We start from the raw sequence: 12,150 nt of genomic DNA, 5'->3' as shown, positions 1-12,150 counted from the left end.
TTAAGATTCCCTTTAAAAATATATGGACAACTATTTGTTTCAGCATTTGTTGTTGAAAAAAATTACACTTTTTTTAATTTTTTTACGCTTTAATCTTCTTTTAAATAGAGACAGATTGTCACTGTGTTGTCCAGGCTGGTCTCAAGCTCCTGAGCTCAAGTGATCCTAGTACTTTGTCAGCCCAAAGAACTAGAATTACAGGTGTGAGCCACCATGCCCGGCCAAGACTACACTTTCTTCGTTGAATTACCTTGGCAAATTTGTAGGTCTATCAGAGCTCCTTAATCCAGTGATCAGTAGATCTATCATTACACCAATACCACACTGTCCTGATAACTGCAACTTACAGTAAGTGTTGATATCACATAGAAATGTCTTTCACCTTTTTATTTTTCGTAAGTTTTTTAAAATTTTGTTTTGACATGTGTGTGTGCGTGTGTGTACGCATGCATGTGTGTCTGATTTTGTTTTGTTTTTGCTGTTTTAGTTCTTTTGTTTTTCCATATACATTTTAGAATCAGTTTGTCAATTTCTACAAAAATTCTGCTGGGATTTTGGTTGAAATTGAGTAGACTCTAGGGATTAAGAGTGAGTTGACTCTAGAGGTTAATTGACGTATTAACAATATTGAGTCTTCTAATCCATGAGCATGGAATAGTTCTCCATTTATTTAAGCTTTCTTTTCACTCAAATGCTAAAAAATCAGACAAGGTGCCAAGACAATTAAATGGGAGAAAGAATAGTCTGGGTGCTGGGACAAGTGGATATCTACATGAAAAACAACGAAGTTGGATTCCTATCTCACACTACATACGTACCTTAATTCAAAATGAATCAAAGACCTAAATATAAGAGCTGGAACTATAAAGTCCTTAGAGTAAGGCATAGAAACAAATCTTCAGGACCTTGGATTAGGCAATAGAGTCTTAGATATGAAACCAAAGCACACACACAAAAAAGAAATACAGACAAATTTGGCATCATCAAACTTAAAAATTTTTGTTCTTCAAAGGACACCATCAAGAAAGTAAAAAGACAACACACAGAGAAGGAAAGGCAATGTTTGCAAGTCCTGCCTGTTAAGGGACTTGTGTACAGAATATATAAATAACTCTTGCAACTCAGTAATAAAAAGATAAATAGCCCAGTTAAAAAATGATGAAAGATCTTAATAGACATTTCTCCAAAGAAGATATAGTGGCCATATAATGGATCTAATGGCCAATATCTAAGCCTATGAGAAGAAGTTCAACATCATAGCTATTAGGAAAACGCAAATTGAAACCAACCTAAGATATCACTTCACACCCCACTAAGGTAGCTGTAATAATTTTTTTAAATGGATAATAAGTTTTGGAGAGGATGTGGAGAGGTTAGAACTCTCATACACGGGGTGAAATTGTTAAGTAGTGCAGCCATTTTGGAAAACAGTCTTGCAGTTCCTCAAAAGGTTAAACATAGACTTGAGAGGTGACAGCATGCTGGCAGTCCTCACAGCCCTCGCTCACTCTCGGCGCCTCCTCTGCCTGGGCTCCCACTTTGGTGGCACTTGAGGAGCCCTTCAGCCCACCGCTGCACTGTGGGAGCCCCTTTCTGGGCTAGCCAAGGCCAGAGCCGGCTCCCTCAGCTTGCAGGGAGGTGTGGAGGGAGAGGTGTGAGTGGGAACCCGGGCTGCGCCCAGCGCTTGCAGACCAGCTAGAGTTCCGGGTGGGCATGGGCTTGGCGGGCCCCGCACTCGGAGCAGCCGGCAGGCTCTGCTGCCCTGGGCAATGAGGGGCTTAGCACCGGGGCCAGTGGCTGTGAAGGGTGTACTGGGTCCCCCAGCAGTGCCAACTCACCGGCGCTGCGCTCGATTTCTCGCCAGGCCTTAGCTGCCTTCCCGCGGGGCAGGGCTCAGGGACCTGCAGCACGCCATGCCTGAGCCTCCCACCCCTCCATGGGCTCCTGTGTCGCCCGAGCCTCCCAGATGAGTGCCACCCCCTGCTACACGGCACCCAGTCCCATCGACCACCCAAGGGCTGAGGAGTGAGGGCACATGGCACGGGACTGGCAGGCACCTCCACCTGCAGCCCCGGTGCAGGATCCACTGGGTGAAGCCAGCTGGACTCCTGAGTCTGGTGGGGACGTGGAGAACCTTTATGTCTAGCTCAGGGATTGTAAATACACCAATCAGCACCCTGTGTCTAGCTCAGGGTTTGTGAATACACCAATCGACACTCTGTATCTAGCTACTCTGGTGGGGCCTTGGAGAACCTTTGTGTCCACACTCTGTATCTAGCTAATCTGGTGGGGAGGTGGAGAACCTCTGTGTCTAGTGCAGGGATTGTAAACTCACCAATCAGCGCCCTGTCAAAACAGACCACTCAGCTCCACCAATCAGCAGGATGTGGGTGGGGCCAGATAAGAGAATAAAAGCAGGCTGCCCCAACCAGCAGTGGCAATCTGCTGGGGTACCCTTCCACAATGTGGCAGCTTTGTTCTTTCGCTCTTTGCAGTAAGTCTTGCTACTGCTCACTCTTTGGGTTCACACTGCTTTTATGAGCTGTAACACTCACCGCGAAGGTCTGCAGCTTCACTCCTGAAGCCAGTGAGCCCACTAGCCCACCGGAACTATCAACTCCAGACGCACCGCCTTAAGAGCTGTAACACTCACCGCGAAGGTCTGCAGCTTCACTCCTGAGCCAGCGAGACCACGAACCCACCAGAAGGAAGAAACTCCGAACACATCCGAACATCAGAAGGAAAAAACTCCAGATGCGCCACCTTAAGAGCTGTAACACTCACCGCGAGGGTCCGCGGCTTCATTCTTGAAGTCAGTGAGACCAAGAACCCACCAATTCTGGACACAGAATTACCATCGGACTCAGATCAGGAGTTTGAGACCACTCCTGGATATATAACCAAGAGAAATGAAACCTATTTCTATACAAAACTTATACATGATCATTCATAGCAGTATTATCATAACAGCCGAAAAGTAAAAACAACCCAACTGTCCATCAACTGATGAATGGATAAATAAAATGCAGTCTCAACATAATATGGGATATTATTTAGCAACAGAAAGAAACGAAGCACTAATACATGCTGCAACATACCTTGAAAACACACTTAAGTGAAAGAAGCCAGTCAGAAAAGACCACATATTGTGCAATTCCATTTTTTGTTTGTTTGTTGAGACAGAGTTTCACTCTTGTCACCCAGGCTGGAGTGCAGTGGCACAATCTCTGCTCACTGCAAACTTTGCCTCCCAGGCTCAAGCAATTCTCTTGCCTCAGCCTCCTGAGTAGCAGGGATTACAGGCACATGCCACCACACCCGGCTAATTTTGTATTTTTACTAGAGACGGTTTCACCATGTTGGCTAGGCTGGCCTTGAACTCTTGATCTCAAGCGATCCACCCACCTCACCCTCCCAAATTGCTGGAATTATAGGCATGAGCCACTGTGCCCAGCCTGCAATTCCGTTTTTATTAGGGCTGTCCAATCTTTTGGCTTCCCTGGACCACACTGGAAGAAGAAGAATTGTCTTGGGCCACTTATAAAATGGAGTAACACTAACAATAGCTGATGAGCTAAGAAAAAAAATATCTCATAGTGTTTTAAGAAAGTTTATGAATTTGTGTTGGGCCACATTCAAAGCCATCCTGGGCTGCCTATGGCCTGCAGTCCGCAGGATGGAAAAGCTTGATTTATATGAAACATCCAAAACAGGCAAATCTAGAGAGACAGAGAATAGATAAGTGGTTTCTGATGGGGAGGAGGAGGGTGGAGAGTGGAATGAGAAATAACTCCTAATGGGCATGGAGTTTTCTTTAGGGGAAATAAAGATGTTTTAAAATTGATCGTGATGATAGTTGAACAATGTGAATATACTGAAATCCAGTGAATTCTGCACTTTAAATGGAACACAAAACAAAAAACGCTAAAACAAATAGTTGTCCTTATTTTTTTAAAGGGAATCTTAACTCCTACCCCACACTATATGCAAAAACTAACTTCAAATGGTTCATAGACCTAATAAAACTATAAAACACTCAGAAGAAAGCACAGAAGAAAACCTGTCTCGTAAGAAAACCGAAACACGGCTGGGCACAGTGGCTCACGCCTGAAATCCCAGCGCTTTGGGAGGCCAAGGAGGGCAGATCACCAGGTCAGGAGATCGAGACCAGCCTGACCAACATGGATAAACCCCGTCATCACTACTAATAATACAAAATTAGCCAGGCGTGGTGGTGCATGCCTGTAATCCTAGCTACTCGGGAGGGTGAGGCAGGAGAATTGCTTGAACCTGGGAGGTGGAGGTTGTGGTGAGGTGAGGTCATGCCATTGCACTCCAGCCTGGGCAACAAGAGCAAAACTCTGCCAAAAAAAAAAAAAGGAAGAAAGAAAAGAGGAAAGAAAGAAGAAAGAAAGAAAGAAAGAAGAAAGAAAGAAAGAAAGAGAGAGAAAGAAAGAGAGAAGGAAGGAAGGAAGGAGAAAGAAAGAAAGGAAAGAAAGAAAGAAAAGAAAGAGGAAGGAAGGAAGGAGAAAGGAAAGAAAGAAAGGAAGAAAAGAAAGAGGAAGGAAGGAAAAAGAAAGAAAGAAAGAGAAAGAAAGAAAGAAAGAAAGAAAGAGAAAGAAAAAGGAAAGAAAGAAAGGAAGAGAAGAAAGAGGAAGGAAGGAAAGAAGGAAGGAAGGAAAAAGAAAGAAAGAGAAAGAAAGAAAGAAGAAAGCAAGCAAGCAAGCAAAGAAAGAAAGAAATAAAGCGAGCAAGCCGAAACGTTTTTCCACATTTATTGTTTTTGCATTTGCTATCAGGAATATTTACCATGAGTTCAGGACCAATGTATAGTCAGCAATCTGTGACTCTGAAGCATGACAATTGGTGTCTCTTTCTGCTTACACACATGGACTCAGTCTCTATTTGTTTGGATTGGGTTAAGCTGTACACTGATTCAGTCCCTTCTCCATAAACTGTGTATACATTCCAAACACAGACCATCTATCACTGTGGGGGTGAAATCTGACCAGAACATCATAAAGTTGTTTGCAGCACTTATTGAGTTTTATTTGGCTAATGACCCAAGGGGCCAGACTAGTTAGATGCTCAGCCAATACTCAACACACTTCTGCTATTTGCCTACCATTGTAACAACTTTTGCTACATGTAGTACTGTTGCTTAAACATTTTTCTTTAAATCAATTTCCCTTTTTTTACTTAAGCACGTTTATGAACATAAAGCAAAAGTCAGTATCTCTTGCCATAAGTAGAAGGTGGCTCTTAAAAATAAGCCCAGTGAAAACAGAATGTTACCCATTCTAACTAGATACTGTTGTCTGAGCCTGAGGCCTCATTGTTAAACCTGGAGATTAGAAGGGTTGGAGAGGTGTTAAAGACCTGTTGGTACCAAGCTGAGACTTTCTCCTTGACTAAATCAGAATAATTACATGAGAACAGAAAAGGGTAGACATTCTAGAGGCCCTTTATTTCTTCTACAACTACCTATTGGAACCTAATGTGATGTTCACCTATGTGGCTTTGGGGTGCTAGACTATATAAGGCAGACGAAGCCCTGGTTCTTCCCATATGCTTGAGTCATGGCAAACATTTAGTACTTTGATGTCGCTCTTGTAGTTGCTATTATAATAACTGTTATTACTTTATTATTTCAGAGCAGGGAATAGACCTTCTGGGGAAAGTTGGGAGTGGGGTTAGTCTATGAACATCCTCTTACAGCCATGATGGCCTGGGCAGGCACATAGAGTTTAATTCCTATCAAAGAATGGAGTTGGAGGTGGGGTGCAGTGGCTCACACCTGTACTCCAAGCACTTTGGGAAGCCAATGCGGGTGGATCGCTTGAGCCCAGGAGTTCGAGACCAGCCTGGGCAACATGGCAAAACCTTGTCTCTACTGAAAATACAAAAATTAGCTGGGCGTGGTGGCATGAGCCTGTAGTCCCAGCTACTCAGGTGGCTAAGGTGGGAGGATCACCTGAGCCCAGGAGGTGGAGGTTGCAGTGAGTCAAGATCGTGCCACTGCACCCCAGCCTGGGTGACACAGCAAGAGCCTGTCGAGAGAGAGGAGAGAGAGAGAGAGAGAGAGAGAACAGAGTTGGAGAAGAAAGCACTTCATGCTTTGGCCAAGACCCCTTCTGGGGAAGGAAGGTGAGAGGTTACTGTGTCAGATAATTGGATCAGGAGTGAATATGCTTGGACAGATTTAACATCTCTGTTTAGAAGTGAAAGTCTGACCTTATACATCTGGATATTCTGTGGGGTGTCAGGCACTGTGCTGGGCTTTGTCAGGGATACAGAGCTGCTGTCCTCAAGGGGTTTGCAATCTCCTGGGAGAAGCCACAGGCACAAGAAACTACAACACAGGATAAAACAAGGGTCAATTTATTTTACTGTTAAGCTTCTTATGGGAGCAAATGGCAGGCATCCAATTTGGATATGCATAAATAAGAAAGAAAATGTATTGGTTCCATATCTGATGAGGCCAGGAATGAATGGCTTCAGGCATGGCTGGATCCAGATGTTCAAATGGCGATGTCAGAAATTTTTCTCCATCTCGTGCCTCTTCTTTCCTCTGTATTGCCTTTACTCTCAGGCAGTCTTCCCGTTTGTGCTGCCAAATACCACCAGCTTAGTAGGCTTAGTTAAAAGTGAGGTCTCTCCTTCAGTTATTCCAATATAAACTAATAGAATTGAGTCCTAACGTTCCAGTTTGAGTCATGTGCACATCTCCCAGAGCTAAGAGGAGAGATCAGCCTGGCAACTCACACCAACTGAGATGAAAGGGACAGTGGGCTAACTTCACCCGAAACTTCAGAGCAAGGGGGAGAGTATGCTGGGCACAGAGGAACCACACTGCCCAGCATGGTATCCCCAGAAGGAGGAGGCTCTCAGAGGGGGTGAGGGTCCAGCCTGGAGTCAGGAGAGCTTCATGGAGGAAGTGGCCTTTGATCTGGACCTTAAAGATGAAATACAACTGGGGCTCCAGGAATAGAGCCAGGATGCTCCTGCCGCAGGTTCCTGCTCTGTGTCCAGAGAGAAGGGAGAGGGAAGCAGGAATGTCCTTAGAAACTCTCATGTGCCATAGCAAGTACCTGGTGGTCTTCACAACACAAGAACCTGCCCCCTCATGCATATGAGAAACAGTCTCAGAAAACTCTGGCATTCCTCATCCATGACCCATACTCTCCAACCTCAATGCTCCAGACACAACCTCACCCCATTCTAATTCGTATCCACGGATCACCCTTTTTTTCTTTTCTTTTCTTTTTTTTTGAGACAGAGTCTCACTCTGTCATCCAGGCTGGAGTGCAGTGGTGCGATCTCAGCTCAGTGCAATCTCGGCTCACTGCAACCTCCACCTCCCAGGCTAAAGCAGTTCTCCTGCCTCAGCCTCCCAGGTAGCTGGGATTACAGGGGCCCGCCACCAGCTAATTTTTGTATTTTTAGTAGAGACAGGGTTTCACTATGTTGGCCAGGCTAGTCTCAAACTCCCGACCTCAGGTGATCCTCCTGCCTCAGCCTCCCAAAGTGCTAGGATTACAAGTGTGAGCCACCACACCTGGCTGGAACGCCCTTTTCAAATCCCAGCTTTGATGGCATCACACCCTTATGCCTCCAAAGGTTCCAGTTCTCTTGGGATTGAAACCCTAATCTTTAACACGGTCCACAAGCCCTTGCATGGCCTGGCCCTGCTCACCCCTGCAGGCTCCCTCCCCACTTCAGCCTTCCCCCTTCCCCTCCCCTCTCCTATCCTTTAACCTCAGCTCCTCCATCACTTCTCCAAGGACTCTCAGACCTGGTCAGGCCTCCGTTTTCTAATAAAAATCGCTGACTCTTAGGTGCCAGGCATGAATCCGCCCTCTCCATATTTTCATGCAGCCAGCCTCCATGACACACCCTTACCAGGTGGAAGCTGTAATTATCCCCATTTTATGGATGAGAAACTGAGGGACTGAGAAGGAGATTTGCTCAAAGTCACACAGCTAGAAAGCAGCAGTGCTGAGAGCCAAAGCCAGACATTTCCCAGGAGTTCGAGGCTGCAGTGAGCCATGATCATGCCACTGCACTCCAGCCTGGGTGATAGAGTGAGACCCTGTCTCAAACAAACAAACAAAAAGCCAGAAAATTTGGTTACAGAACCCTTATTCTAAACCACCACCCTTTAATGCCTCTAGCATCTCAGGGTATGGGGTCCTAATCTTTCCTGTCATGTTTCATAGCTCTGCATTTTTGATGGATTCTTCACTTAACATCTCTCTTACTCACTGACAGCTAGTGACAATGGAAACTGGCATACTGAGGACCTGGCCTGTGCTAGGCTCAGTACATAGCACTTTTTGCGCATTGCCGAATTTCACCCTCTCAGCAATCCTGTAGGTTAGATGTAATCGTTACAGTAAGTCTTCACTTAACATTGTTGATATGTTCTTGGAAACTGCAACTCTAGGCTAAACGATGTCTAATGAAATCAATTTCACCATAGGCTAATTGATATCAACAAGAGTTAAGCTCCTACGGCCTATTTCTGGTCACAAAAAAAGTCACCAAATTTCTAAGTAAAGACCAAAATGCTTCTAATATTAAACATTGAAATAAATATGAGCTATACATACATTTAAGAAAGATTAAGACCGGGTGCGGTGGTTCACGCCTGTAATGCCAGCACTTTGGGATGCTGAAGTGGGTGGATCACTTGAGCTCAGGAGTTTGAGACCAGCCTGGGCAACACGGTGATACCCCATCTCCACTAAAAATACAAAAATTCACTGATATGGTGGTGTGCATGCCTGTAATCCCAGCTACTTAGGAGGCTGAGGTGGGAGGATCGCTTGAGCCTGGGAGGTAGAGATTGCAGTGAGCCATGATTTCGCCACTGCACTCCAGGCTGGGTAAGAGAGTGAGACCCTATCTGAAAATAGAAAAAGAAAAAGAAAGATTAATAAAAACAAGTAAGATCATTATTTACCCACTTATTCAGTTCAAGGTCACAGTGGCCAGAGCCTATCTCCACAGCTCAGGCCACAGGCGGGAACCCACCCTAGACAAGACATGTTCCATTGCAGAGCACTCACACACAGTCACACTCACTCACCTGGGACCATGCAGACACATCATGGGGAGGACATGTAAACTCCATATAGACAGTGGCCCTGGCTGGGAATCTACTTTCTTTTCTCATCAACATTACAATGAAACATTGAACAAAACGACGTCGTTTGAGGACTTGCTGTACCACATTTTACACACAGAGAACCTGAGTTGAGAGTTTAAGTCACTTGTTCACTAGGTTATGAATTCCCAAAGGGCAAAAAACCTTGTCCATTTTGCTCATTGAGTCCAGAAGGACCATTTGAGTGCCTGGCATATAGTAGGCATTCAATAAATGCATTTTGGTTGATTAGATGGATGGATGGATTGATGATGGATAGCCAAAGGAAGGAAGAAAAGAAGGAAAAAAGGGAGGGAGGGAGGGAGGAAGGAAGGTAAAGAGGGAGGAAGAACGGGGACGTACCGCCGCCCAGTTCCTGGATGTGACTGGGACATCCTCGCAGGCAAGGCTGGTGTCCCAGCTGATGTGCGTCCCCATGCCTCTCTGCAGGTGCCACCATGCACGTGAAGAAGTACCTGCTGAAGGGCCTGCATCGGCTGCAGAAGGGCCCCGGCTACACGTACAAGGAGCTGCTGGTGTGGTACTGCGACAACACCAACACCCACGGCCCCAAGCGCATCATCTGTGAGGGGCCCAAGAAGAAAGCCATGTGGTTCCTGCTCACCCTGCTCTTCGCCGCCCTCGTCTGCTGGCAGTGGGGCATCTTCATCAGAACCTACTTGAGCTGGGAGGTCAGCGTCTCCCTCTCCGTAGGCTTCAAGACCATGGACTTCCCCGCCGTCACCATCTGCAATGCTAGCCCCTTCAAGTAGGTGGCCCCGGAGCGCACAGCTGGCCTCAGCAGACGGGCGGTTCTCTTTCTCTCTTCTCTTCTACCTTTCCTTTCCTTCCTTTCCTTCCTTTTCCTTTCTCTCCTTCTCTTTCTGTCTCCCCTTTCTTCCTTCCTTTTCTCTCTTTATTACTTTTCCTTCCTTCCTTTTCTCTCTTTATTACTTTTCCTTCCTTCCTTTTTCTTCCCTTTCTTTTTTCTCTTCTTTCTTTCCTTCCTTCTTTCTCTTTCGTCTCCTCTCTGTCTTTCCATTTGCTTTCATCCTTTTGCAGCAACTAAGACTCAAACTTCATAAACTTTTGGCCAGGTGTGGTGGCCTGTAATAACAGCATTTTGAGAGGCAAAGACAGAAGGATCCCTTGAGGCCAGGAGTTGGAGAACAGCCTGGGCAACATAGCAAGATCCCACTTCTAAAAAAAATAAATATATTTTTTTTAATTAGCCAGACATGGTGGCACATGGCTGTGGTCTGAGCTGCTTAGGAAGCAGAGGTGGGAGAACTGCTTGAGCCCAGGAGCTCGAGGCTGCAGTGGGCTGAGAAGGTGCCACTTGAGTTTCAAGTCAAGGCTAAGAAAAAATATTTAATTAAAAATAAAAACAAGAAGATGCCACTGCACTCCAGCCTGGGTAACAGATCCTGTCTCTTAAAAATAAAAAAAAAAAATCGTAAGTTTCCTAGGCTTAGAGAGAACCTTGGGCACCCTCTGTCTTCAGGCAGGCCAGTGCCTATTTATCGATTCCACGCGTGTTTATGGAGCACCTACCATGTGCCAGGCACTGTTCTAGGCAACACAAATACAGCAGTGAACAAAACAGAGTCCCTATCCTCTTCACAGCCTGCCAGAGGAAACAGGCCCCACAAAGTTGTCCCCACAAATATCGAACTCATTATCATTATGATGATAAAAATAAAACAACTCGGCCAGGCACCGTGGCCCACACCTGTAATCCCAGCACTTTGAGAGGCCGAGGTGGGCAGATCACTTGAGGTCAGGAGTTTGAGACCAGTCTGGCCAACATGATGAAACCTCATCTCTACTAAAAATACAGGCGATGCCTATAATCTCAGCCACTTAGGAGGCCGAGGCGCGAGAACTGCTTGACCCCGAGAGGCAGAAGTTGTAGTGAGCTGAGATCGCATCACTGCACTCCAGCCTGGGCAACAGAACGAGACCCTGTCTCAAAAATTAAAAAAAAATAAATAAAACAACTCTTCAACAAATGCTTATGATATGCCAGGCACTGTGTTCAGTGTTCTTTGGGTAATTGGTGTCATTCTAATCCACACAACCACCCTAGGATTGGGAACTCCTGTCGCAGCCCCAGTTTACAGGTGAGGAGATGGAGGTGCAGAGAAGCGAGCTTGCCTGGAGACACACGGTGGACGACTGTGGGATTTGAACCCAGGCCTAACATGATCCCAGAGGTGCTACTTTTTAACCATTCTTCTAGGTTGCCTGTTCTCCACTTGATGGCAAGGCCTGTGAAGGGGACACATGAGGAGACCCAACCTAGTTAGGGTTGTGGAGAGGCAGGGAGTCAGTCCAAAAACAAAAAATTTTTAAAAAGTGCCCTAAGGAACGAGTGGAAGTTGGCCACGCAGAGTGAAGAGAGTGCCCCCAGTGGTGGACACAGCAGGTGCAGCTGGTGAGAAGCTTGGTGCATTCAAGGAACTGAAAGAAGGGCTGAGTCACAGAAAACATTTTTATCCAAAAGACAGTCCTGACCGGGCACAGTGGCTCACGCCTGTAATCCCAGCATTTTGGGAGGCCAAGGCAGGCAGATCACCTGAGGTCAGGAGTTCGAGACCAGCCTGCCCAACATGGTGAAAACCCATCTCTACTAAAAATACAAAAATTAGCCGGATATGCTGGCACATGCCTGTAATCCCAGCTACTCAGGAGGCTGAGGCAGGAGAATCACTTGAACTCGGGAGGTAGAGGTTGCAGTGAACCAAGATCGTGCCACTGCACTCTATCCTGGGCAACAGAGCAAGACCCTGTCTCAAAAACAAAAAAAGAAAAAGAAAAAAAAGTCCTGACTGGGCACAGGCACAGTGGCTCATGCTTGAAATCAGAGCATGTTGGAAGGCCGAGGCTTAAGGATCACTTGAAGCCAGGAGTTCAAGGCCAGCCTGGACAACAAGGCGAGACAGCATCTCTGTTTTTAAAAGTCCTGGAAGGGACACACAGCGATTACCTTCCCAATTATC

At 46.0% G+C, this 12,150-nt stretch overlaps 1 protein-coding gene across 2 annotated transcripts in view; it reads left to right on the top strand.

Annotated features, from left to right (window-relative positions):
- SCNN1B (sodium channel epithelial 1 beta subunit) overlaps positions 1–12,150 on the top strand; it is an 85,366-nt gene that overhangs the window by 42,717 nt on the left and 30,499 nt on the right. For both annotated transcript variants that reach the window (XM_030799791.1, XM_030799788.1), the window contains one exon: positions 9,599–9,917. In XM_030799791.1, coding sequence (XP_030655651.1) covers positions 9,607–9,917 — 311 coding nt within the window. In that variant the 5' untranslated portion in view covers positions 9,599–9,606. The remainder of the gene's footprint in view (positions 1–9,598; positions 9,918–12,150) is intronic.

The sequence above is a fragment of the Nomascus leucogenys genome, chromosome 2 (genome assembly GCF_006542625.1).
Source record: "Nomascus leucogenys isolate Asia chromosome 2, Asia_NLE_v1, whole genome shotgun sequence".
Lineage (NCBI taxonomy): Eukaryota > Metazoa > Chordata > Mammalia > Primates > Hylobatidae > Nomascus > Nomascus leucogenys.
Note: the sequence above shows the minus strand (reverse complement) of the source record. Positions and strands in the feature narration are given on the sequence as shown.